General features: G+C 38.0%; 1 protein-coding gene across 3 annotated transcripts in view; it reads left to right on the top strand.

The window, feature by feature from the left end:
* Window positions 1-24,773, top strand: part of LOC102688782 (latent-transforming growth factor beta-binding protein 2) — a 128,145-nt gene that overhangs the window by 68,846 nt on the left and 34,526 nt on the right. For all 3 annotated transcript variants that reach the window (XM_015350349.2, XM_015350353.2, XM_015350352.2), the window contains exons 9-19: window positions 4,585-4,659; window positions 10,426-10,548; window positions 11,271-11,435; window positions 14,015-14,182; window positions 14,676-14,695; window positions 14,943-14,979; window positions 15,573-15,668; window positions 18,852-18,977; window positions 19,870-19,998; window positions 20,723-20,842; window positions 21,597-21,716. In XM_015350349.2, the coding sequence (XP_015205835.2) occupies window positions 4,585-4,659; window positions 10,426-10,548; window positions 11,271-11,435; window positions 14,015-14,182; window positions 14,676-14,695; window positions 14,943-14,979; window positions 15,573-15,668; window positions 18,852-18,977; window positions 19,870-19,998; window positions 20,723-20,842; window positions 21,597-21,716 (1,179 nt within the window). The remainder of the gene's footprint in view (window positions 1-4,584; window positions 4,660-10,425; window positions 10,549-11,270; window positions 11,436-14,014; window positions 14,183-14,675; window positions 14,696-14,942; window positions 14,980-15,572; window positions 15,669-18,851; window positions 18,978-19,869; window positions 19,999-20,722; window positions 20,843-21,596; window positions 21,717-24,773) is intronic.

The raw sequence follows: 24,773 nt of genomic DNA on the forward strand, positions 1-24,773 counted from the left end.
TCAATCTACTATAGCTGTGCCAGTGTCAGAACAGCCTTGTCAATGTGGAAATCCTTGATCACTGAAGGAGAAATGAGAGATTTAGAAGCTGTACAGCTACAAAACTAAGCATGCAGTTAAATATGTTAAATTATTTAAGAAATAGGAAGTTAATAGGTATGAGGTCACTTTTATGTAGGAACCAGAGAAACAAGAAAGCATTGAATCAGTGACCTCATCGGAGTTGGCCGGAGACATATAATTGCATCACCAAATGTTACTAACCTAAATTAAAACATCTTAAAATCACTATATATTAAAAAGACAGTTAGCAAATATAAATTATTTATGTTTTATACATTCAATGTCTTTTTTGCTGTGTATTGTAGCATCTTTTTTTGGGATGAGGCAACACTGGCTGCATATTGAGATACTGGGAACACTTGGGAGAGCCTGACATCTCATTGGAGAGATTTTACTCCTGTTTAATAAGCTTTACTGTGACAAAATATCACATTCGTTTTGCTCCTGATCAAATCAGGGGCTGGCTTTGGTGCTGAAGCAGGACAGTATTTTCTATCATGTTCGCAACCAAAAGAAATTAGGCCCACCAACTAAAGCTCTTTCGTTTGTTTGTGGCATAGTTTCTGTGACTAAGCATGACTTGAGAAAAGCAGCTAAGTCAGACCAGTAAGCTACTGTGTCCAAGCTCCAGTCTGCATGCTTGTAATTAACTGTTCTCAGTACAGGGGAAAATTTACTCATTTATATCTCCACAGAGTGCTCCTTGACACACCTTTTCATAGAAATCACCAAGGGCCGTTGACCAGGTGCTAAATTCTGAACGACAGCATATTAAAGTTTTAACGCCTCATGCATCTCTCTCAGGGATCCCAACCACCTCCTAAGCGGGTATCAAGTGTGACAAATAATGTGTGGAGCAGGGCTCTGAATGAGTTTGATGGACATACTTTATTTTTCTATTCACTATGAAGGGATCCTCAGTCATGGTGGTCTGAACTGTACTATAATTCATAGTGTGCTACATTGCAAATTAAAACTCCTCAGAAGATGAACACATTGACTGAGCTACAGTAGCTGTGCTTTCTGTGGCACACACACACACCTCTCCTCCAGCCTTCCTGCTGTGTGGCTACAGCAACAGTTCATTTCACTTGTTAGCCATGACTTTGGAGTGGTCTGAGTGTTATAATACTATTTTGTTAGATTTGTTTTTCCTTAAAAAAGAGGAGAATGACATGAAATGATGACGGCTTTAACAAAGTCGACTGTTACAGTATAAGCTCCCGAAATGAATTGGTTTTTGCTGTGATAAAGTATCAACAGTGCATAAATTCATGTTGAATGTCTTCATTGAGGCAACAAATAGGGTAGAATGAGGAAGTGGAGTGTGAAGGAAGGTTCTTTGTGTCTTTCAAGAAACTAACAGTGGCAGGTTAAAAATGTCACATAGTTTTAAAGTGTCAGTCAGACTTCCTGTTGTAAAACCTACATGGTGGACGTTTTGGAATTGGTAGGGTAAAAGAGTGTTGCAGTTTCTGAACCAGGTTTGTTCAGAGAGCATTAACTGTTCAATTAATCTGCTCTTCCAGACGAATGCTTTTTAGGTCGCTACTAGAAAGCCATGATGATAACTATTGTTCAAAAGCAAACAGTAGCAGTCTCGACTGCAACGCAATGCGATGAGGTTCCCGACAGATCTTTTATACATTTGCACACAGCTGTCAGGCTGAAGGAGAATTATGTCCTTCAATTGAAAAGTACAATAATGCCTCAGATTGCTTCCTTTATTGGGAGAAAACAAGGTGAATTCACATTATTATAGACCACAACATGTCAGTACACATCAGCCATCCACCGAGTGAGAAAGACTGTTTGCAAAAGGGCAAATTCACACTGTTAGTTATTGAACGGCATTCCTCACGTTTGGAGAGAAATATACCTATGAGCAATGCAAGTGCTGTCACAGCCTGAGTTAGAGATCTTTTAGTCTGAAATTTTTTCCATGAGGAATTAGGATTTGTTTTGCTGCTGGATCAGTAATTTGCAGTGAAAAATAGTATTAGGTCAGTCATAGCTATACAGTATGTTTAGAATATGATTATAGTGAACTTGAAATGACTGCAAGCTAGGTTTTGGATAGGAAACACTTAGGCTAGCAGATAGACAGTGGGTGTACAATGTCTACTAGCCTACACCACCTTACACATCTCCAGAGAGGACTGAATATCCCACTTGCTTCCTCCTGACGTTTGAGTGTAATGTAGTAAGCACTAATCAGTGATCTGTTATAATACCTCTCCACAGGTTGATAGGGTTTTGGATTATCTCCTGAAAGGCTGCCTGCCTTGATGGATTAAAATCAATGAAACAGCCAATAACGTTTTATAGAGTCTTTGGGGGAAAATAATGGAACATCTTTTGAGTTCAAATACACCCCAGTTGATTATTATAAATATGCAAGACAATGGCAATGAGGACACACAATATGTACTGGTAGTTTTATGTTTATTTACTTGGTTGACTTGATACTGAATTTAGAGTGTTCCTACAGTGGAGATGCATTTGAGAGCACATTATATAATTTTCTAAGTTTGATATTCTGCATATATTTAGCCTGTGTATTTAAGGATTTGTTTATACAGTCAAAAAAGTAAAGAATGAAACCAATTTGTCAAATTCTCCCTGTGCAGAAATGTGCCTCAATGGTTTTATAGAATTGACTAAAGTAAGTTTGTGCTACGACTAGAAAAGGTACCCTGAATTTATTTGGCCACTGGAGAACGACAAAAAACTGGACAGCCAGATTTCAGGATAGACTTTTAGATTGCTTTCTGCCTTTGTTTTTAATGCTTCCTTTTGTATCGCAAAGAAAAAAAGAGGAAGGAAAATTATAATTTGATGTTTTAGGAAATACTGTGAAAACTTGGAAATTTGTCTCAGGTTTTTTTTTTCTCAATTCTTTGGCGAAGACGGTCCTTTGTGGTTGCCAGTGAGGTAACAGCAGATGTGATGCACATGATACCAGTATTTTTGAACTGGTGGTGTCTGGATTGATGAAGAAATAAGGAGCTCTCTTGCCCTTGCCTGTTTATCCTGTATCTGCCTGCCAGACAGCCTTTGATACAATTTGAGTGCACAGTCTCAATCTTGTCTGTATCAACAGCTTCTTGTTTGACTGTGTCTCAGCTGTAGTCTGGGCCAGATGCACTGAATTTAAACCTTCTCCCCAGGGTGTGCTGTGACAGGAAAGAGCCAAAATAGGATTTTATTTCTTTTTTATTATTAGTCGAGCGAAGAGGTCCATGAAGGTTTCCCGGTGAATGCTTGTTATTCTAATTTTGGCTATATTTCTTATTCTGAATTTATAGTTTCTATAATAAGGAAGATGTGGATAATTCAAGTTGAATCCTAAAGATCAACAATTCAGTGATTTTTCATACAAAAATAATTTAACGTGCAATGTGGAGTACAATAAAAAAGATTGAGGAGCATTAGAAAAGATAAGCAAAAAAAATCTGACTCAGCATCCCACAGGCAATCTCTTATTGTTTATATTCTGTTCTTACTGTAATAGGAATAACATTATGTTTTTTTTCCATTTTCCTTTGTTCTGTAGTATGTTTCCAAATTACACAGGAGACCATTGCCTGATGTATTTCACTGTATGTCAAGTTTTCTAATAGGGTTTCCTCTGAGACTCCCATTTCACTTTTTTAAAACTGTGAATTTCTTTTCCTCCTTGGCATGTATCTCCCATTAGATGTTTTTGAGCTACATCAATCTCCCATCATGTCAAAGATATGTGATTTACTTGGTTGACTTGATACTGAATATAGTGTCTTAGCCTACTTTGAAATTAATTTAATATCTTTCTTTACTGATTCATCTGCGAATAATGGCAATACACACTGGATACAGTCTGAAAGTTGTCAATATAAGATACTGTACTGTATATAGTGTTATCAAAGTTCTAAACACATACTTTAAGTGCTCTGGGGAAAGTTGTTTGAAAAGTGAAGGGGAAAGTATAAACTTGCAACATAGAATATAAAATACTGTAGCTAATCATTTAAAATTTGTGTGGAAAACAAAATACTGAAATAAAATGTCCTAATTATAACTTTAAATCAGTTATTCAAGTGAAAACTGAATATGTACCATCATTTTATCAAAATTCTTTATGAATGTGCTTATCAACTGTAAAATGTCTCAAAAACGGATATATTCAGACATTTTTCCAAAAACTGTATGTTTTAATAAATAGGATTTTATTTTAGGAAATTCATTCCATTAAATGTAGCTGTTGATATTTTATTACATTTTATTTATTGAAGCCAGTAATGCCCTTTAACTTTCTGCACAACTAACTAACTTTCTGTTTACAGTTCTAAGAGATGTGCTTTCTAGGCTGGGGTGTTCTGCAAGGTTCAGTTTTAGGTCCTTATGTATTTGTGAGTAACACACCATGCCTGTATGTTATGCCAATTTTAATTGAGATATAATTAAATAGAGCCTCATAATGTTTTATGTTAATTATTATTCTCTAATTTTTCATTAATTATCCTTGAATTTTTTTTTCAGCATATGCAGTGATTGCCAATGGCAAAGTTGAATGTCCCAAAGGCTACAAGAAAATGAACCAAACTCACTGTCAAGGTACTGACCCTGTTACATTTCTTTTTCTCCTCATTGACTGTAAAAAGGTTACTCATTTTAAATCATTGCATTTATTTATCTTTTCCCTGTCTGTATGTTCTTTGATTTTTAATATCATCTGCCTCTGTTCAGTCTTGCTTGAGAATACTCCTTTTAGATTGAGGTATATATTTTAACAGTAATCATATTAAAATGTATGTGGTAAGATAAAAACTGAATTGCTTTACTTCACAATGAGGCACAATACTTTTCTGACATTTGTTATTGGTTGCATATATTTTTAAATTCTTCTCAAACAGTTTTTTTTTCTGGTAAGAGCTCTTGTTTGGACGGCTTGTGAATGAAATCACTGTCTTAGTAAAATAAATATTATTTAAAAAAATCCTTATGCAAGAATTGAACGTTTTTGATTCTGAGGCTCAACCTTTTGTACACACGAGCTGTAAATAGAAAACTGACTAATGTTTAAAGAACTTGTTTATACTGATATATCTGTATCATTCAGATTATCTTAATTGGAAAGGAGACAGATAGACAACAGAAAGGTTAATGAGTGGATTTTTTTTTAAATCCATTACATTTTTAAATACTTTCATTTTTTCCTGGAATGTTTTTTTATTCCCTTGATAATTGTTTATGTAATGCAAAACAAAACCAACTAGCTCTCAACTGTTCCATAAAGACTGTTGTTCCTCTCAAATTACCATTCTTACATATGAAGTATATTTTTAGGAATGTTCTACAGAAGAGATTTTGTGTCCCAACTTAAACAAGCTCAGATTGGGATCATTGTTTACTTATTTATAGGCTGCAGAACATAACGGCTCCCACATGTATTGACAGACAAATTGCGTTGGTCAAACAGTCTTGTTTTTTTAAAGAATGAAGCATGATATGAAGCCTTTCACAGATCGTGCAAAGTTTCTCATAGATATTTAAAACGTAAGGCAGGAGGTTTAGCTAACAATGAGTTTACTGTTGTATAATCACTTGTCAAAGAAAAGTCACGGTTCTTTCAGAAGTGAAAATTAGTAATTTTTTTGAGCTGATGTATCATGTACAATGAAAAACCCTAATAACTCAACTTTCACTACACTTGGAAAACATGGCAAGTTAACAAGGTTCACAAGGAAAGTAACAGCAGCATTCTTCTTTCATGTATTAGCACACATGTTCTGTGGAGTTTTACTTCAATAGTACAATTCACAGAAACACAGTACTTCCTCAAGTGTGTTGGACTGAAGAAGCAACAAGAAGTTTTTCTAGTTAGTGTGTCCTATGATATTTAACTATATTGCTATGAGGAATTGGTTCACATAGTTGTATTTTTATTTTTTTGACCTTGTTGTTGACTTTGTTGACTTTGGTGGCCTTGCGTAATTACCCACTTTGTTGTGTAACTTAGGAGATGCCTACCTGTAGAACACATGAAAGGCTTCAAATGAATAGAGGCTATCTAGCACATCTAGCCCTTTGGAAATTAGTAGCTAATTGAATTGACAATATAATGTGGTACACAATTTTCTAAATAAGATCTTACAATTGCATTGTATGATTTCAACACAACTCCCCTTTGATTTCAATTCTACACTTTCAACTACATATCCTAACACATTGCTTGTCTTTTTTACTGTTAAAGGTAAGTCAATTCAGTGGACAGCTGGAATGTTTTTTTTTTTTGCCGGAGATTCAGAATGATAGATTTTTAATGAACAGTTGTGTGCATGCATTCGTGTTTAAAGTGGTGGGTGGATGCTCTCTTTGGTGGAAGATGAACCCGTTCACCTGCTTTTACAGCATATCTAGAAAGATAAGCAGCAATCAGTAAAAGAAATGTCAAGGAATTCCAAGTGAAGAAAGAAATCGTTGGATTAATGGTTGCTACTATACTGTACATGTTTGGACTTCTTGCGTTAAGACATGATTAATATGTACGTATTTTAGAAGACATTTCTCCTTTTAGAATGATGCCTTGTCCTGCTGGGTTAGTTATAAGAGGATCATTTGGATTTTTTGCCATTGTAATGTTCAGTGACTGTCACCAGCAGCCAGAAGCAGAAGCAGAACCTTGAAAATAACCACAGACCTTAGGCCTCCCACCTCATTATCCTGCTGCAACATTACAAGGGGATGCCTACAGTACATGTATCAAGCAGACTGAGACACCACTACACAATTTACAGTCTTCTGCCTTTGAGGTCTTCCAGCTAGCTTATTAGCAGCTCTTCAGATTCACACGGTACATGAAGTCATATTTTCTATTTATTTGTTTTACATGTGTAAAAGCATTTTTCTATTCTCTAGGCAAATCTTTTATATCAGAAAATTCTGAAAAAAAGAAATAAAAGGCAAAATGTTTGCTGTTTCCCCCCATAAAGCTGTTGACAGGGACATTTTAAATGTGTGCAGAATTCAAAGCGGAGTCAGGGGTTGCCAACAAGCTTAGTAATTTATCCAGCTTTGATTTCGCTTGCTTTTACTGATCACTTCAAGATGTTATATTTTTTTATGTTCTTTTTGGGGCTGCAGGACATTACTGACTGATTTTCTCAAAATATATTGGCCAGCTTCTGCTCTGCTGTCCTGCTCCTCTGAAACAACATTCCCTGAATAATTTGTAATTCCTGCCTCAGAAAGACTGCCAAATCCGCAAACGGATTTTTCTCTAAGTCTGTCACCATTATCAAACAAACCCATTCAGTGCCTAAGAATGACTTGAATTTGTGTCCTCTCATGTGCACCACACAGGATGGGGTCTTCTGTCATTTCCAGGGCTTTAAAGAAGTGATTCAGCCCTACTCCTCTTCTCATTTTTTCCCAATGCTTCCAGTGAGATGTTCAAAAATTGGCCAACAACTAATATGTACTGTATGTGCAGAATGTTAAATCTGAGACCCAGCACTCTTTAAGAAATACTGAGTTTTAGTTGGATCCTAAGTTTTTCAGAGTTATTAATGGAAGACCAGCTATTTGTGATTCAACAAGTATACAACAAAATGCTTTTAATGCTTTTAACGTGTGAACTGCAATCTAGGTCACAAGGAGAAAGTTGTATTTGTTTAATTTAGCAAAACCCAAGTGAGTAAAGGTATGCCTTTATATTATATATGAAAATAAACCTATATATATATATTAAAAGAAACTTAATACATACTAGGAGGGTGTGAAATGCAATGTAATGTATCTGAATATTTAAATTTGTATATTTTGCAGTAAAATAGTGAAATTGTATTAAGAAGTACGGAAAAAAAGGGAGATGGTCATTTCTACACAAGAGTTGTCACTATTAGAATCAACTTTCTTGGAACTTGTATTAGCATACAGATAATCTTTTTCTTTTGATTCAGTGTTAGAAGGCAAAATTCAGATTCAAATATTCATTTGTATCAAAGAAAATAAAAAACCTGCATTGTTTCCAGATAGGAAATCTTTGTCAAGATTTGGTTGGTCACGTATTTTTGAGAAATATGCGATATCAGATTATCACATGACCCTTGTCACGAGCAATATGGCCTCTCATTTGTACTGTGGCCCTATTATACATAATAGTCATCAGATTTCGGGAGTTCGGAACTACAAAAGAAAGGTTAGCCTAGGTCCTTGGAACAATTAGGTACTAACTACCAAACAGGCTAGATGGGATGATTGTCATTTATTGACTGTTCTTATGTTCTTATATCATGTGCATTTTGTGGAAAGGATTTTGTTGGGTTTCAGGTAGGGGAGTGACAGAACTGCAGCTGATTTGTTTTTGTTGTTTTATTTCCTACTTTTAGGATAGTTATTCAATGACTTTAACTACAAACCTGCTTCCCAAATGAAACAGGGAATTGCTCAATCAAAGCCTTTAAGTTAAAAATGAAATAGGTTGTTGTGTTGTTGTCTGCATAAGACCGAAGTTTAGGAACCTTTATCATTGCACGTTTTTTCTGGTGTTTTCCTGGAGAGGTGCTTAAAGCCGTATATTTTAAGTCATATTTCATGATTTTCTGGATGTTACCATTTTAACAGATGTGATGAGTAGCTTATTCTGTTGAAGCATTTCATTACCTAGTTATATGTTGACACAAGTATTTTATTGTTTATCTAAAGAACGATTCTTTGGGTTTAGGCCAGATTGCGGTGCAGTATTTTCGCTTTACATCATTAGGAATGCCAACACATTTGTCTGATGATCTGCGTTCGCCTGAGGTCCGTTTGATGTGCTGAAGCATCTCTGTAAATGTTGAAAAGTAAGCTGTATTTGGTGCCCAGAAATGAAATGGTTATTTTTCAGTTATTTTAAAATAAGAAGCTGCTGTGTAACTCAAGGCAATATAGCTCTAGATGCATATCAGATGCAGTGTTGGAGAGGCAGTTCTGACATTTGTACTTGTGCTGTGACTACAGGTTTGCATTTGTAGTGGGACAATTAGACCTACTTGTATGGCAAAATGTAGCCATCACATGCTGTTTTACTGGCATTTGCCATTTGGGTGGAACACTCCGAACCCTTTCCATCCAATGAAAAGTTACTGTATGGGAATATTTTTGGTTCTTGGGGAGAACTGCTGTTATGCACTGAATGCATTTGGGACTTTTTGTTGTACCTGCTGTAGAAAAGTTTTGAATTTGCAGACTATCCCTTTGGCATGTCTCTTACAGAAGGCTTTATAAAAATTTTGAATAACCAGTTTTCCATTTTATGTTTTCATGCCTTAAGATACAGAATAATATGTGCATCATGTCACGTATTCTGCTATGCTGTTTTTAAGGTAGTTTTCATGTCTCACAGCTGTTGTCTTTGTGTGCTCACCAAGTATGTAGCAAATAAATGAAACCGTTGTTCTTGTTGTTGTTGTTTGTCATTTTGAACGGCCTGTCTTACAAGAATGTTTTGATCATGCAGTGGTGCAAAATGCTTGTTTTGTCAGCACAAACAAGTTAAAGGGTTTAATGCAGGTGTTCTTGCTGTACAGATCTTCTGATTTAGCTGGCCTAGACAGCGTAGCCTAGTTGGTAATTATCATGACTCCCTCCGCCCACCCTTAAATGTGATTAAGGGTTTCTTGTAGTGGTTGGAAATGAGCTGTGTCCCTGCTGCTGGTCCCTGTGTGCTGTACTGTATGCCCTCAGGTGCGCTGTTTGAAGAGTACCCTTGATCTTGTATCCTGTGATTTCACAGCGCATGGTTTCTCTCAGCATTTTCCCTCTGATCTCTTGCACACACCAGCGTATTTGGTTACACACATGAAAGAGATTGCTTGTCACGTCTTCTGCAAGCTATTCACGATTGTGTTTTTCTCTTTTTAGGTGTAACCACTAATTACTTTCACCTTAAAACTTGGAACCATTCCTTAGAAAGGTGTTCTTTCATTAAAGGCATTTGCTTGTGTGGTTTTCAAAGACAACAGTGAAATTATGCAATGGTATCATTTACTCTTTCTTACCCTTTTCGGTTTTCAATTTTTTTTTAAGATTACAAGGTCTGATCAGTATGCAGATACCACATATAACTATACTACTTATAGGAACAAATTTCAGTAATGATGATAATGAATTAAGAAGGCCAGCTGATCATTTTAGGTGCAGGGCTGTGGCCTATACAATGTAGTCCTAATATTTGTACACTGGTAACTGTATGTTGTGTAAAACTCATTTACTGCAAAGTATTAAGACTTTTGCTTTCCGTTTTTATGAGGATCTGTATAATTTTCCTGTCTATTTCTTTTGTTAGAAATTCTGTACAGTCTTTTCAATTAATATTTGTTTTTTATGTGTTTTCAGACATAAATGAATGTCTAATGTCAGGCATCTGTAGGAATGCCATGTGCCTTAATACGCGAGGAAGCTATAGATGTACCTGCGCACCTGGGTATATGCTGGACACCTCCCGAAGCCACTGTATATGTGAGTGTTTTACTGCCTGTGATAATGCACAACCTGAGCTAGAGCCTAATTGTCCATGTTACTGTATTGATATATAGAAACATAAATACCAGTAGTTTTGATCAGAAGCTGTTCCTGTTGTTTATCTGGCCATCAGTTTTCTAACCACTTTATCCAAAACAAGGGTGCACGGGAGCCAAATCCTATCCCAGCATGCAGGGCACCAAGGCAGTGTACACCCCGGACGGGACTCCAGTCCATCGAAGGGTGCACACAGTCACTCCACGTCCAATTTTCCATTTAACCTATCAGTGTGTCTTTGGACTGTGGGATGAAACCGGAGCACCTGGAGAAAACCCACACATCCACGGGGACAACATACAGACTCCACACAGACAGCTCCCCAGGTCCAGAATTGAACCCAGGGCCCCAGTGCTGCCAAGCTATTAACTGCACCACAGTGCCACTTCCTGCTGTTTATTTGATCATACACTATATATCACATAGCATTCATCATGTACTGTAGTTAAATATGCAGCAGTTTTTTTCTGCTTATGAATTTACTTATGTGCCTTTGCTGTAGCATTTAGGGAAGTGTGATGATCTCATTTACGTCCTTTAACACCCTTCACCCCATCCACACTCAAAGGATTGTTTCTTTGATCATCTGTCTTCTCCGCAGCAGCATGATACGGGGTGCAAGCAGCCGAAACTAAGCTGTGGCTAATGTTGTTCTCTTCCAGCGGACAAAGCAGTTTCCGTGACCCCAGGCATGTGCTACCGGTCGGTATCGGGAGGGACCTGCTCGCTGCCTCTCTCCCAGCACATCACCAAACAGATCTGCTGCTGCAGTCGAGTGGGCAGAGCCTGGGGCCAAGGCTGTGAGAGGTGCCCCCTGCCTGACACAGGTGAGTACTGCAGCGTGCTGTATCATCATTTCACTGTGGAAGGGTCCGGATGTCTCTGTTGTCTCTAGACATTACAAGGCCATTTAGAAAAATAATATTTAAACGTACTTCACTTGTATAGTCATGTGGAAAAAAAAAACATACACCCAATGAAGTCACTTTGATAAATTTTACCCCTCTTAAGATAAAATAACAATAACAACAATAACAAGCGTCAACTGGATATATGTTTATCTCAAATAAGTAAAAAGATAATTGAGAAACCTCCTGTGCCATGGGCTTTTTCAAAGCAGGAAACTGATGAAACATTACTTATCAAGAACATCAAAACATTGACAATGACAATTTTTTTAAATGGGACAGAAATGATTTTCATGTCTTACAACTTCGAGCTGAGAAACTAAGAAATTACTTCTGTTTCTGTTTCTGACTGATAAACCCTTATTCCAGTATCCAGTACATTTTAAAAAATATACCTTGTGGGTGTGTTTTAAAGGGCTAGCAGTTTTTTTTTCTCCCTGAGGATAAATTAAGCTCTGTGACCTCTGTTCTTGTGAGTACAGGCCAAATGGAAGTGTGGGGGATTTTTTAAAAATGCTTCTTTACTCTGGATCAGTTCCACCTGCACCAGAAAAAAAAACTTTTGTTTCAGTAGAATGGACAATATTGACAATGAGGGCTGCTGTTTTGACAGGTTGGACTCTGCAATGTACAGTAACAGCTTCTTGCTTTTACAGTTTCTTCCTCTGCTGCACACTGAAGAGATGTTTTTGTCTTTGTACTGTATTTACCATTGTATAATATCAAACATCTTATCGTTTGTGAGTCCTTAGTTTTTTTATTATTAAGTGACATTATCTTATTTCTGTCACAGGAAAACATATTCTCTATTACTGTGCATGTATTATTTTATTCAGCTCTTGGGAGTCCACCCTTAAACACAACAGATCATTTCATAATAAGGGACAAGCATCAGAAGTGACTGTCATCTCCTGTTTTCTTTTTGATCTTATCTGCAGCGGAGGAAATGTTACGACATGCTGCGGTTTCTTATACTTTAAGGGAAAGTTTAGTTGTTGTGGACCTCCATGGTAGCTGCCCAGGGATGGAGCTCTGTGAATAGATGTATTATCACTGTGCTCTTTCTCAGTGATGCTTCTGATCACTGGGGAGATCGCTGGGGGTGGAGGGAGAGAATGTGGGGGCACAGCATTAAGTAGCACTATGCTACAGTATGAGTCTGTGAATCATGAGAATTGTGATTCAAACGCTTAATCACAAAGTTGGCAAGAGGTCTCTGGGCTGGATCCTTTTGCTCCCTGGCTGTGAACAGCTGTCCCACAATTTCCTTTTCCGATCGCGTTACCTCCTTTCCTCCTTCATCTTCGTCTGTGTTTGTCATAGACATTATCGCCTCTGGGTGCGAAAGGGAATATTTTCATCCATTGACTCCCATTGGGCTTAATCAGGGTGATGTCATCATTGATTTATCTTTTTTTATCATGTGCTTCCAAAGTAAATAGTTTAAGACTCTCCTCTCTCTTGGGTCATGTGTGGGGTAATCATACAGTCCAAATTGAATCTTGCAATGCAGGGCTTTTTCATGTGGATAGAGTGTTGCTTATACCTAGATACAGTTTTAGCAAAGTACAACCAGTAGTGTTCAGTCTGTTCCTTCATGGTTAGCCTGTGAGGTTCAGCAATGCCCCACAGATATGTTCATTTAGTAAAAAAAAACTGCTGCTTTTAGCAGTACTGCTCAGAATGAGCTTGAGGTAGACTCATTTACTGTAAATTTGCTGCCAACCATCAGAACACACTTACTGCTGTGTTAGACATTAGACTGTTGTCAGAGTTAATAAATGCATTTTTGTTTAACACTAGAACTAGAACTGACAACCTAACTCCCAAAGAACCCAAAGAAAATGATGTAATTTTTCTTTGTCGGTTGCAGTCAATTTAAGTTACATTGGTGACACTATACATGTATATCTTGGCTATTCAGTTCAAAGGTTTTTGAACATACATTAAGCAGTGATACATTTTTCTACAAATACACTTCTGTCATCTCCTTGTCTATCACTGATATGCTGTGAGCTTTTCAGCCTGTTTCCCCCAACATCCTGTTGGTGAGATATCATTAAATCCTCCAAAAAACTCAGGGGCACTGAAAAAGTCAACACTTGTTTTGCGCAAAGGGTTGTGGGAGTGTGGAACGATGTTGTTGAAGTCGATATCCTGGTTTCTTTCAAGAAACACCTGGAACTGATCCTAGGATGAATTAGCTTCTAACGACCAGATGGGATTGATGGCCTCATGTCTGTAGCTGTTCTCATGTTCCATGAAACTGGCAATCTGCTCTTTAGAAATGGCTCAAGGACAAATGCTGCTAATAAGGGATAGGTTATGGTACATAATACTGTACATAATAGTATTACATGGATGGCTTATAGTGTTGCTGTGGATAAAACAATAACATTATACTTGGTTGTAATCACAATTTGGCAGCAATTTCTATCTTTCTCAGCCATGGATTGGGATTTCTTCTTTTTTTAAGCACCGTCTTTTCCTTTCTGCAGATCATTTTAAGGAGATCTGCCCTGCTGGCCATGGATATACGTACTCCTTATCTGACATTCAGATTTCGCTGAGGCAGGCCGAGGAGGAAGAGCTGGCACAAACGTCACACACACAGCACGAGCACCACCGCACCTCGGACGCCCAGCAGACAGTCAGGGTGCCAACAGGTGAGGAGGATGTGGGACTCTGCATCTCAATCACAGAAATCAGGTCTCAGCTTATTTCACTGGGCCCTGGGGCACATCACTTGCCAGATTAGAAAACCCTAAGTTCTTGCTGGCTTTTGATTGCCAAGTGGTTCTTAGTTTTGCCATGAAAACCCATACCCGTTTGGAATTTTAGTTAGTGGATGGGTTGAAATGATTATTTCTTGCAGGAATAAAGCAAAACATTTAAAATAGTTTTTCAGCAAACGTAAACATCTTAAAATTCACATCACCCCACCCACCCCAGTTTTCTGAGAAACTAAATATCTCTGAGAAGAAAGCTCAGGATCTTCTATATCTATTACACTGCGTTATTGAGAAGACTTGGTGATCTGATTTGTACTGTATAATATGCAAAAAAAAACAGTTTTAAAGATTCGTGGTACGGGTAAGTTATGAAAAATAATGGGACTTTTCTTTCATCCCCCTCTTGTTTCCCTCTTTAACTTTACAGATGTTGGAACAGTCCGAACAGTAAGTTTCAGATTTCACTTTATTATATATTACATGGAAATGACATTTAAGATTGACGATAACTGAAATTTGAAATTTTATATCCTACTCATGTAAGGTTACTTATGTTTTTCACTCAAATGTGTACTTTTAAATAGAAAGCAAATGGATGATTAAGTAAAATATCGGTAAAGGTATGGCAGATAAAAGATCTTAGTAATGGTCCCACTTTGTAATATTGATTGATTAATTGATTGATTGATTCTAGCTCCCTGCTGTAACTGAAGCGCCTCCCAAATTCCCAGGTAATTCCATAATTTTCTTTTACTTTTTGTTGTTACAAATACTGAATATGGCACACTTGGAAAACCTCCAACAGTTTTCTGGGAATATAAAGCATGTTGGTTTCACAAACTCAACATTTAGTAGTGTTACTCATACAGTATATGATCTGGGCAACACTAGCAATACCAGTGAAAGCTTGTGAAAACAGGCTTGTCATATAGTTTCGTGCACATAGGTTATTTCTACAGTTTTTTTAAACATATAAATCCCTCTTAGAAGATTTATATTTTTATGCCAATGAAAACATTTAACGTTTTAACAGTTTAAAATATCTCCATATTGTAGCTTCTAGGGCTAATATTAACCTAAACCATTTAAAGTGCAAATTTATTAATATTGTTTTACCAGTCAGAAAGAAATAAATGAGTTTTTCTTGCCTCTTTGCTGCTGCAGTATTTGCAAGCAAGGAGCTGGCTCTGGCAACTTTTGACATGCATTTAATAAAAATCTTTTGTGGGAAAGATAAATGATGTGTATCAATAAGCTCTGTGAAAGAATAGACAAATAGCTCCTTGCTGCTTCACTTACTGACTGATGTCTTTGTCCTTTCCAGTGGATGTGGTAGTGAAGGCAACTCCTCATTCTCCAGTCAATCTTATACCTGAGGTCCTGGAGACCGCGCCTATCAATGTGGCCACCCAAGTCACAGGTGAGTAGTATTCTTGAGAATGTTAAATACTGATTTTATTACACTTTATCAAATACATACTGTTTACTACATGAAGAGAGGGAGATGGATTTGGGCCTTCTGCTAATTTGCTCCATTTAGGTCAGGTGGTGCTTGAAATTATTTACAAATAATTCTGGCCGTATGCTGATAATGATCATATTCACCATAAGTGCAAGACATTTAAAAAAATTCTAGAGTCACATGAGAATTAAGCTGTGCCAATCATGGTCAGTTTGTTTTGAACATGCATTGTTTACTTTTCTTTCTAAACAGCAAAAGGACTTTCATCCTAAACGTTTTTAATCATTTAACCGTGTACAGCACAGAACCTTTTTAATCTATCTTTTTAAATGCGTTGTGTCATGATATTTATTGATTGGTCCGCACTCTTGTTGGATCTCATATTCCCATTTCTCCCTTGAGGATTTTTTTTAGTGTACAGAAGGAGTGTCAAAATCCTGTAACACTCAGAGTAATATAATCCTCTGACTCTTTAATTCCTTTCGGTCTCGTAAAAATATTATGAGGGCAAATTATACACTAAACCTGTTCTTATATGATTTTTATATTCATAACAAGTGAAGTACTTTAAGGTTGTGTTCAGGCACTAACAAAATCTTAGTTCTTCTGTTTACTGTGTGGCAACATGGCAAAATCAGTTTGTGTGGTGACGTAGTAAAGGCTCTGGTGCCCATTATTATTCTGCATTATACACATGTAAAATTTACTTTGGCAAAGTATACAGTGCCTTTCATTGTTGAAAATATACTTACAGTTACAGTTCTTGCAGAATTTGGTTACCAGATATCTTGACTGTTATACAATACTACAATCTACTATAACATATTGTATTACATGGAGAACTTATTTATATTATAATATTGGAAAGCTATTACAGCAGCACATACAGTATGCTGTATTGCCTGAAATGTCCAGTAAATAAGCTATAATTTATAACGATGCTGTAACTGTTCCACTGACCTCAGTTCTACATTTCCCACATGCTGTCCTTAACCACTTCACAGATATCTAGCCTCTCTGTCCCCTGGTGCTGTGATAACCATTGATATCAAATCTCAAGTTTAAAGCTTGGGAAGTAAATCCCTGATAAGCTTTTTCATTCTCAAACTTTGTTTTGTTCAATGTGCCAAAGGCGTTTTCTGCATGTAACTGTCATTTCTTATTTTTATTTGAAGTGGGCTTTATTCGAAACAATGTGTGGAAAGGTTTTTAATGTTAACTAATGTAATTAATCGCAGCAAGGCAGGTCAGCTGGGTTTGCTAGGCTCTGTGTGAGTATCCTGTGTCCTGTGGTGAAACGTACCTGGCCACAAGACACTGTTTGCAGAGTTAGATCATGTCTAAGGACACACGCACATATTTATCTTTTCTTGGCTTGTGCATCTAGAATTTCTGTGTTAAATAAAATTAGCTGGTTTCACAGTTATTCAAAAAAAGAGTTTTCCAAGCACTAGAGGATTCATGTTTTCTAAAATCCTGATAGTGAATTTAAAGGCTTTGGATGAAGATCTGTGCATATTTCTGAAGCTTATTTCTGCAATCAATACTGACAGTGGTAGAGGCCAAGAAGAAAGTGAGCAAGGGTTGAGCTGAGGCCCATACAAAATCAAGAACCTCAAGCCACCCAAAACTCACAAATTACACACCATACTTGATAGCAGATTTTTATTTCTTCCAATTTTGGTTTGGCTGATGGGCAGGCATTTTGATTTACTTGGGGGCCAAAGTGATCTCCAAGTGCTCTGGTTTGAGCGAGGGGATATCATGTTATGAAAGTGAAAGTTAGGAATATGTACAGTACCAGTCTTCCCACAACTTCCGAGGTTAGCCCAAGCTACAAAGAATCAAGGACTTGTGGAACAAACCTTAAGTTTAGTCTTGTCATATGAGAACTATGCTGTGGCTGTGGATGGTAAGAGCTGTCTGCACTGAATGGAAATAAATTAAACCCTTTGTAAAAAAAGAACAAGGGATAGAATAAAAAATATTTGAGCCTTTCTTTGGCAATTCAGTTTTACACTGCCAATCAGAAGTTTTTCAAGCATAAGAGATGCATTTGTTATTATTTGCTACTATAACTGTACAAGCTGTGAGCTCGTACGGTAGCTTAGCAACAACGTGGAGGTCCTAAGGTGTGAAGTGAAAACCAAGGGCAGTGTTGCTAGGGTAAGACCAGTCTGCACTACAAATCTCCAGCACAGGACAGCTTGGCTTCATGTTGCTATTCAAAAGAATACAGATCTAGTAGGAGTCCACGAGACAGTGTGCCAGTTGGATTCGAGTGGGCCATTGCTGCCAGGAGCAAGCCAATGGTTTTCAAGACCACCTAGGTCCCAGTCAATGCAGAGTTTATTGTTAGTTGCATGAACGTGGTTGACCATTGGCTGAGAAAATAATGAGACCCTCTCATGATTGATGATGATTAAAGCAAATTAAAAATGCATATTGGTATAGTCGTTGACATTCAGCACACAGTTGGCTGGCTTACAGATCTCTGCCACCTGTAACAGTGATGTGTATAGGTTAAGAATCCAAGTAATCCCACCCCCTAATCCCCCGAAAACAGATTTTGTTCTGATTTCTTTCAGGTATCAGACCAATTACTTTGTAAGAGAACAGATGTAAAGATTAGGAAAGCAGTCTATTCACCCAGAAAGAGTGTCACTAACCTCAAACAGCAAGACAGAGCCAGTCTTGTGCTTTCTCACCTTTTGCAAGAAATAAGATTAGTTCAAGATGTTAAAAAAATGATTTAATGCATTTATAAAACGTCATTGATCTGGCTAGAAGTGTGTTTTCTAGGCAATACTTCCAGCCACATTATTCCCACAGTTAATGCCATTTCGGATATCGTAGTGACTTCTGAACCTCAGAAAGAAACAGAAGGAAAGCACTTCAATTGTGTAATATAAGTCAGAGGAAGATTCCAAAAACAGTGTGGGGATTTACCATGATGAATTCTCTTGAGAGGGCTTATACACCTGTACCGCCGAGCTTTTCATTCCATTTTAAGGATCAGTTGTTAACAGCTACACGGAAGAACCAAATGAACTATAAATACAGTAGAACCCTGCTGGTGCACTTCCTTTACAGTGTTTCCCTTTGGTACGTATATGGCTTTGCTGTTGTTTCTGTCTGCAGATATCGACAGGTGCTCTGCCACTCCCAATGTCTGTGGTCCTGGGGTCTGTGTCCCTGTGCAGGGGGGGTACACCTGTTACTGCAGCAATGGCTTTCATCTCAACACACTACAGACCCGCTGTGTCGGTAAGACCGTGACTGAGACTGGGATGGACTGGGGGGTCTTCGCTTTCTCACTGCTGTGAAATAGATAGTAAATAGTCCACAAGCGCATGCACCCTAAAAAAATCAAAACTAGATTGAAACTGAAGAGCAATAAAAACTAATTATGCCCAGTATGCTGGCAGCTTAAAAGAAATTCCAAAGTAAAGTGCAGGCAAGGCAAATATACAACATCAGTAGACTGTCTAACGGTTACTATGATTTGTTTGCTTGTAGCTGTAGTGCTCCAGCTATTTTTGTGATTCTTGAGCCTCTGGATCATAAATCGCATAATTACAATTTGAAGGAACAAGTAAGGGTTTAGTCCATGCTGAAAAGGGACCATGCTGAAGAAGGCTCCACAGCCGAAACTTTTGTGGGTTTTTTTCTGCTCTTTGCAGCATGGACTAAACCTTGACTTGTTCCTTTGCAACCTACGCCAGCTGACGGAGCTACCAACTTGAACTAAACTAATTAATTTGAGTCTATTTGAGTGTCCGGCAGCCAAATCTCTCACAGCACCCAGACTTTTACCTGAGACTTTTACCTGGGAGAACCCCTTCCTCCCTGCAGTACAGAAACAGAGCTGGAATGTCATGGTAGTGACACACTGTAGGTGTGATCTAAACAAACAGTGCAACGTTTGTTATGTGAAACAAAGTGTAAAATTAAAATAAAGGGAGGTCATACTAAAACAGGATTAATCTGGATGTGATTTACTGGGACAAATGATTTATCAGAATCCCTGAAACCATGAGCAGCTTAAAGCCTGTCTAATGTTCTCTAACGTGACCTGTGCCATTTTACATTTGCTGATTCGGACAGGCTTTTGGGAAGATATATGTTGTCATGATCATGACATCTGGTTTGTTTGCAGACATCGATGAGTGCAAGAGGGACCCATGTGAGGGGAAAGGGCATTGTGTAAACAGTGTAGGCTCCTATACCTGCTACTGTTACACAGGATACAGCCAGGTCATCACTCAGAACAGGAGGTCGTGTCAAGGTGACAGTGGTTCTCTTCTCAAACAGCTGCCAAGCTTACTATGGACAGTTACACATGCAGCTGTGTATTGCAATTGTCACTGTTAGCTGATTCATGCATTGCAGGCATATTTCTACTTGGCTGTACGAGCCACTATTTAAGAGCACATAAAATGTGTGTACGCCCACGTAATGCTCTGTATGTGCCTGTGGTTGAACATTTCTAAATGTCTTTTGGAAAGTTTTATTATCCATTTGTCTTCTTTTCAACTTATAACGTCATACTTTGAAATCCAGAAAATGGAACCAGAAGCAAAAATACCAAAAGTCAAATTTTATTGGCAGTGAATTGAAGACAATTTCGTCCCTGTCAGAAATTCTTGTGTTTGAGTTTTGTTCATACAGAATGTCACTCTGATGCAGAATGTTTTAAATCTTTTTTCCAAGTGTTTCCATTTACATGTATTTTTGCAGCTCAAGAATGTTTAACTGAGTATAAGAATTACTGAACATCACCCTTGGGTATCCTGCTCATCAGAAGGTTTCAGACACTGAAATGACTATAGTGACTTTGTGAATGAAATCAGACTGAAGATCTCAGATAGTGAAGAATTTAGCACTGTCTCTGCAGTATCTAGACTCTTCCTAGACCTGTCAGAACTGTAGTGTATTGATTGATTGTTTTGTGCAGTAAAACAATCTCTGCATTAAAGACTTACAGACTGATTGTATTCAAATCTTTCTAGATGTCAATGAGTGTGACATGCCGAATAAGTGTCCAGGCAGTGTATGCATCAACACAGAGGGCTCCTTCACCTGCAAATGTGAAAATGGCTACACCATGTCCAGGAGGGGACAATGTGAAGGCAAGTCCACATGGCTTCTAAGAAAGGCGTGATGATCTCTCCGTTATTGGTTGTAATGCGTGAAGTTTAAAACTGAAAGTACTTAGTGGTTATAGAGAAAATGTTTCAGGTAGGAATTACTAACATTGTGACTTCCACATTAGGATTTAACATTTATAGAAATACTGCATGCCATTCAGGAAGATTGCTCTATTATCCAGCTTTACCCCGTATCAGAAGAATTATTTCAGACTCAAATACATCTTGTAACATAGAAAATTGTTCATTGTTGATTTAATCCTCTGGCAGTACCACTAAGGAACTCCTTCTGAAAAGAACACTAATTAGACTTTTATGGCAGGACAAATGCAAGCATGTTATTATGCATATTCACAGATATTAGTATGTACTTATTGTACATACTCTGTATTCCCAGAGATAAAGTAGAAATAGTGCCCATATAAGCTTCTCAAGTTCTAATCAACGCAGTGTCCATGCTGATGCTCAGCCCTTAACAGAAGGGAAAGAGTTAAGTAATTGCAGTGGGTGTAAATCATTTAAGTCTGGTATTTGTCCAGGCACTTCTACCCAAGATTTAACATGCAACCCATTTACAGAAAAGTCATTGTTTCATTTCTCTGTGCCTAATGCCAGAATAAAAAAAACCCAAACGTTGAAAACAAACTGGAAACGGCACTAACTAGGGAATGGCAGTTAATCTAATATTATTTCAATGAGTGCTTGTTGTAATGGAATTTCCCTCCTCCTGCCTCAGACATAGATGAATGCCGAAATCCCAGCACTTGTCCCAGTGGAAGATGCATTAACACTCCTGGCTCCTTCCAATGTCTGAGCTGTGATGCTGGGTACAGGGCACAAAGTGGAAGATGCATAGGTAAGAGGGATCAAAGGTGACATAATAAAATGAGCAGTTGTTTCAATATTGCTTATAGCTTTCCTAATTGCCATGGGGCTGGAAAAATCCCTAATTACCGTTGAGAGAATTGCAGCGTGGCAGATCGTAACATTATAGCGTTTAGATGAATCCTCTGGGAATCACCACCAGCCTTCCCTGAATCTCAAACTCACAACCAGGTTTTTTTGGCTGAATTATATTTCCGCTTTCACTATTATTAAGGCATTTTGTACCCTTAAGTTATTTTTTGGTCCTTAGCAAGGTAAGAAGATGCCAAATGCATTGCAGAAATGTATGCAAAGTGCTCTTTGCTTTAAACAGAACCAGCCTGCACTTTTTGGCTTGTATTTTGACTTTCAGAAGCAGTGTGTTTGGATTTTTATGTGGCCCAGTGTTGACCATTTTCAGTGGCTGAAATATTTTTGAGATATCTGCTGTCTCTGCCCCTCCCATTGTGACCTCCATGCGAGGCGCATGTTGCTTAAACATAACACCATGTTATTTCAGACCTCGGGTACCTTTTACCACTGTAAAGATTGCTTGTATAACCTCAATTTGGGAGAGTCAAAATATTTTCATTAGGCTGTGGCCTTAAACAAGCCTCTTCTTATTTTTGGATAACCTGAAGTTGCAAAACATTTATTCAGGAAAGTGTGAAAAGGAGAACACAGTGGCCGTTCAAGTGCTCTCAATGGCAGTGATTTGCCTCATCTTGCAGAGCCACCCACGTGAACTGCTGTGTACCTCAGAGGCAAAGACTTATCAGTTGAGTCAGTAATGGGACTGGTTTGCCACTAGGGTGCTGCCAGAAGATAAAGATTGGTGTTAACAGTAAACTTATCTGGAAGCTGTGTAATTGACTACATAAAAAGAAAATTATATCAGATTTAATAAGAAGCAAAAATAAAATGTAAAAATGAATTCTCAAATGTATCATTTTAGTTGAAGATTCCTTTTGACACCATTTCTGTATTCTTTATCCTGGTGGGACCCCAACACTTTGATACAAACCATTAAAGCAAAAGAGAATCTGATGTGAATAAAGAATTGTGCAAAAATCAGATTTGAGCTCTGATGAGATGTATACAGTAGATTAAAGGAGAAATTAGGGGTGTTTTGAAAGACTGAAAAAAGGGGTATTTATTTCTGTCGGTGGTCATAGTTCTGACTATAAAGGAAAAACAAAGAGCACATTGTGTCCTCAGTCCTCCTGAAACTGAAAATATTGTAACGCTTACGGCCGACAGGTACTGTGTGAGAGCCGGCTTACAAGAGCAGTGACGTCGCCGTCCTTCTCTGTGATAGCAGGACTACAGCTACTGGGCTGTAGAGAGATCTCTCTTTAGCTCACCGGGCTGGGTCCCTGCTGAGTGACGCTGGAGTCTTGGGTTCGAGCCCCTGGCAGTGGGGGGCCGACCTAATGCGGCAAGGGCGCCCGCCTGAGCCCCCGTTGCGTTACATTGGTGTTAGAAGCGGGGTGGGATAGCCCTTCGCCGGGGACGGCGAGTTAAGCGGGGGAGAGTGTAACGCTTACGGCCGACAGGCACTGTGTAAGAGCTGGCGTACCAGAGCAGGTGATGTCACCGCCCTTCCCTGTGATAGCAGGACTACAGCTACTGGGCTGTAGAGAGATCTCTCTTTAGCTCACCGGGCTGGGTCCCTGCAGAGTGATGCGGGAGTCCCGGGTTCGAGCCCCCGACGGTGGGGGGCCGACCTAATGCGGCAAGGGCGCCCGCCTGAGCCCCCGTTGCGTTACAATATATATAATATTAAATATTGTTGTGTTAATGTCACACATGTAGCTTGTTCTAACATGCAGTAGTAAGAGCAAATATAGTACTAACAGTGCCAGAACAAGGATGTCAACTTGCCTTGCTATCATGTACAAAGCTGCATTCTTCAAAAGCTGTCTTGTGATTTCAGTCTTAAGGCAAGTGAACTACCGTTCCTCTAAATTGTTTCAGTAAATGAACTTTTTTTTTACAAAATCTTACTTTAACTCTTGAAATTATAAAAAGAGCAAAAAGAAAATAAGCAGTCTACATTATTAATTGGTAATTTTAAACAAAAATCAGCCGTATGATGACATTTCCCCAACAAATGAACCCTGAAAACTGAGGCAAATGGTTTCATAAAACTGAACTGCTGTTTTAACAAATGCTGACTGCAATTAGAATTAAATTAATAATAAAAAAGAACTATGAGTGCAAATGTGGAGTTTTAATAGAACCTTGTGCCATTCATATGGTAAATTAACTCTGCTAAGTAGTACCCCACTGACTGCCAGTTAATCTGCATTCTGAAACTGAAAACAAACTCCAGTCGACATTCAAGCTTATCGTGGAAGGGGTTCAAAGATGCAGAAAGATTAAAAAAATAAGATTTTAGGAATGGATGACAGAGATCTGGCACTGACTTCTACTTATATACACAACAAAGATTGTTCTGTGTTTTTGTTGATTCAATGACTTGCTGCATTTTTCCCTTTCTCCACACATGAAAGAGATGTAGTATAGGCATGTAACTTCACGGCATTGGTCCACAAATGCATTAGGAAAGTACCTTAAATCTTTAAAAATCTTTCATCTCATTTCAGTTCCCTGCCTGGCAAGTATTAAGATTCTAAAAAATATTGTTTCTTCTTAATTCTGGAGGTTTACCTAGTATATTCTACAGTATTAGTGTGTGAATGTTTATACAAGTTGTACTGTAGGTATGCACTGTGTGGATACTTTAATGCTTGTGAGTGTATATAACTGTACTGTACAGTATATATAAATAAATATAGGAACAAATAAAGGTTTATTAAAGTATGACACCCAAAGCAGTCTCCACAGCCGAAACGTTGTGATTCTTTTCTTCTCTTTTCAGCATGGAAACAACCTTTAATTGTTTCTTTGCAGCCTACACATGCTAACACAGCTACCTACTTGAAATATATATAAATATATAATCGTTTTTTAGAATTTGTCCTGAGATCAGGCTGTTTCTGTTGGTGTATGGTTATCTTAACATACACTTTTATCCTCTGACTGT

The sequence above is a fragment of the Lepisosteus oculatus genome, chromosome 8 (assembly GCF_040954835.1).
Source record: "Lepisosteus oculatus isolate fLepOcu1 chromosome 8, fLepOcu1.hap2, whole genome shotgun sequence".
Taxonomy (NCBI): Eukaryota; Metazoa; Chordata; class Actinopteri; order Semionotiformes; family Lepisosteidae; genus Lepisosteus; species Lepisosteus oculatus.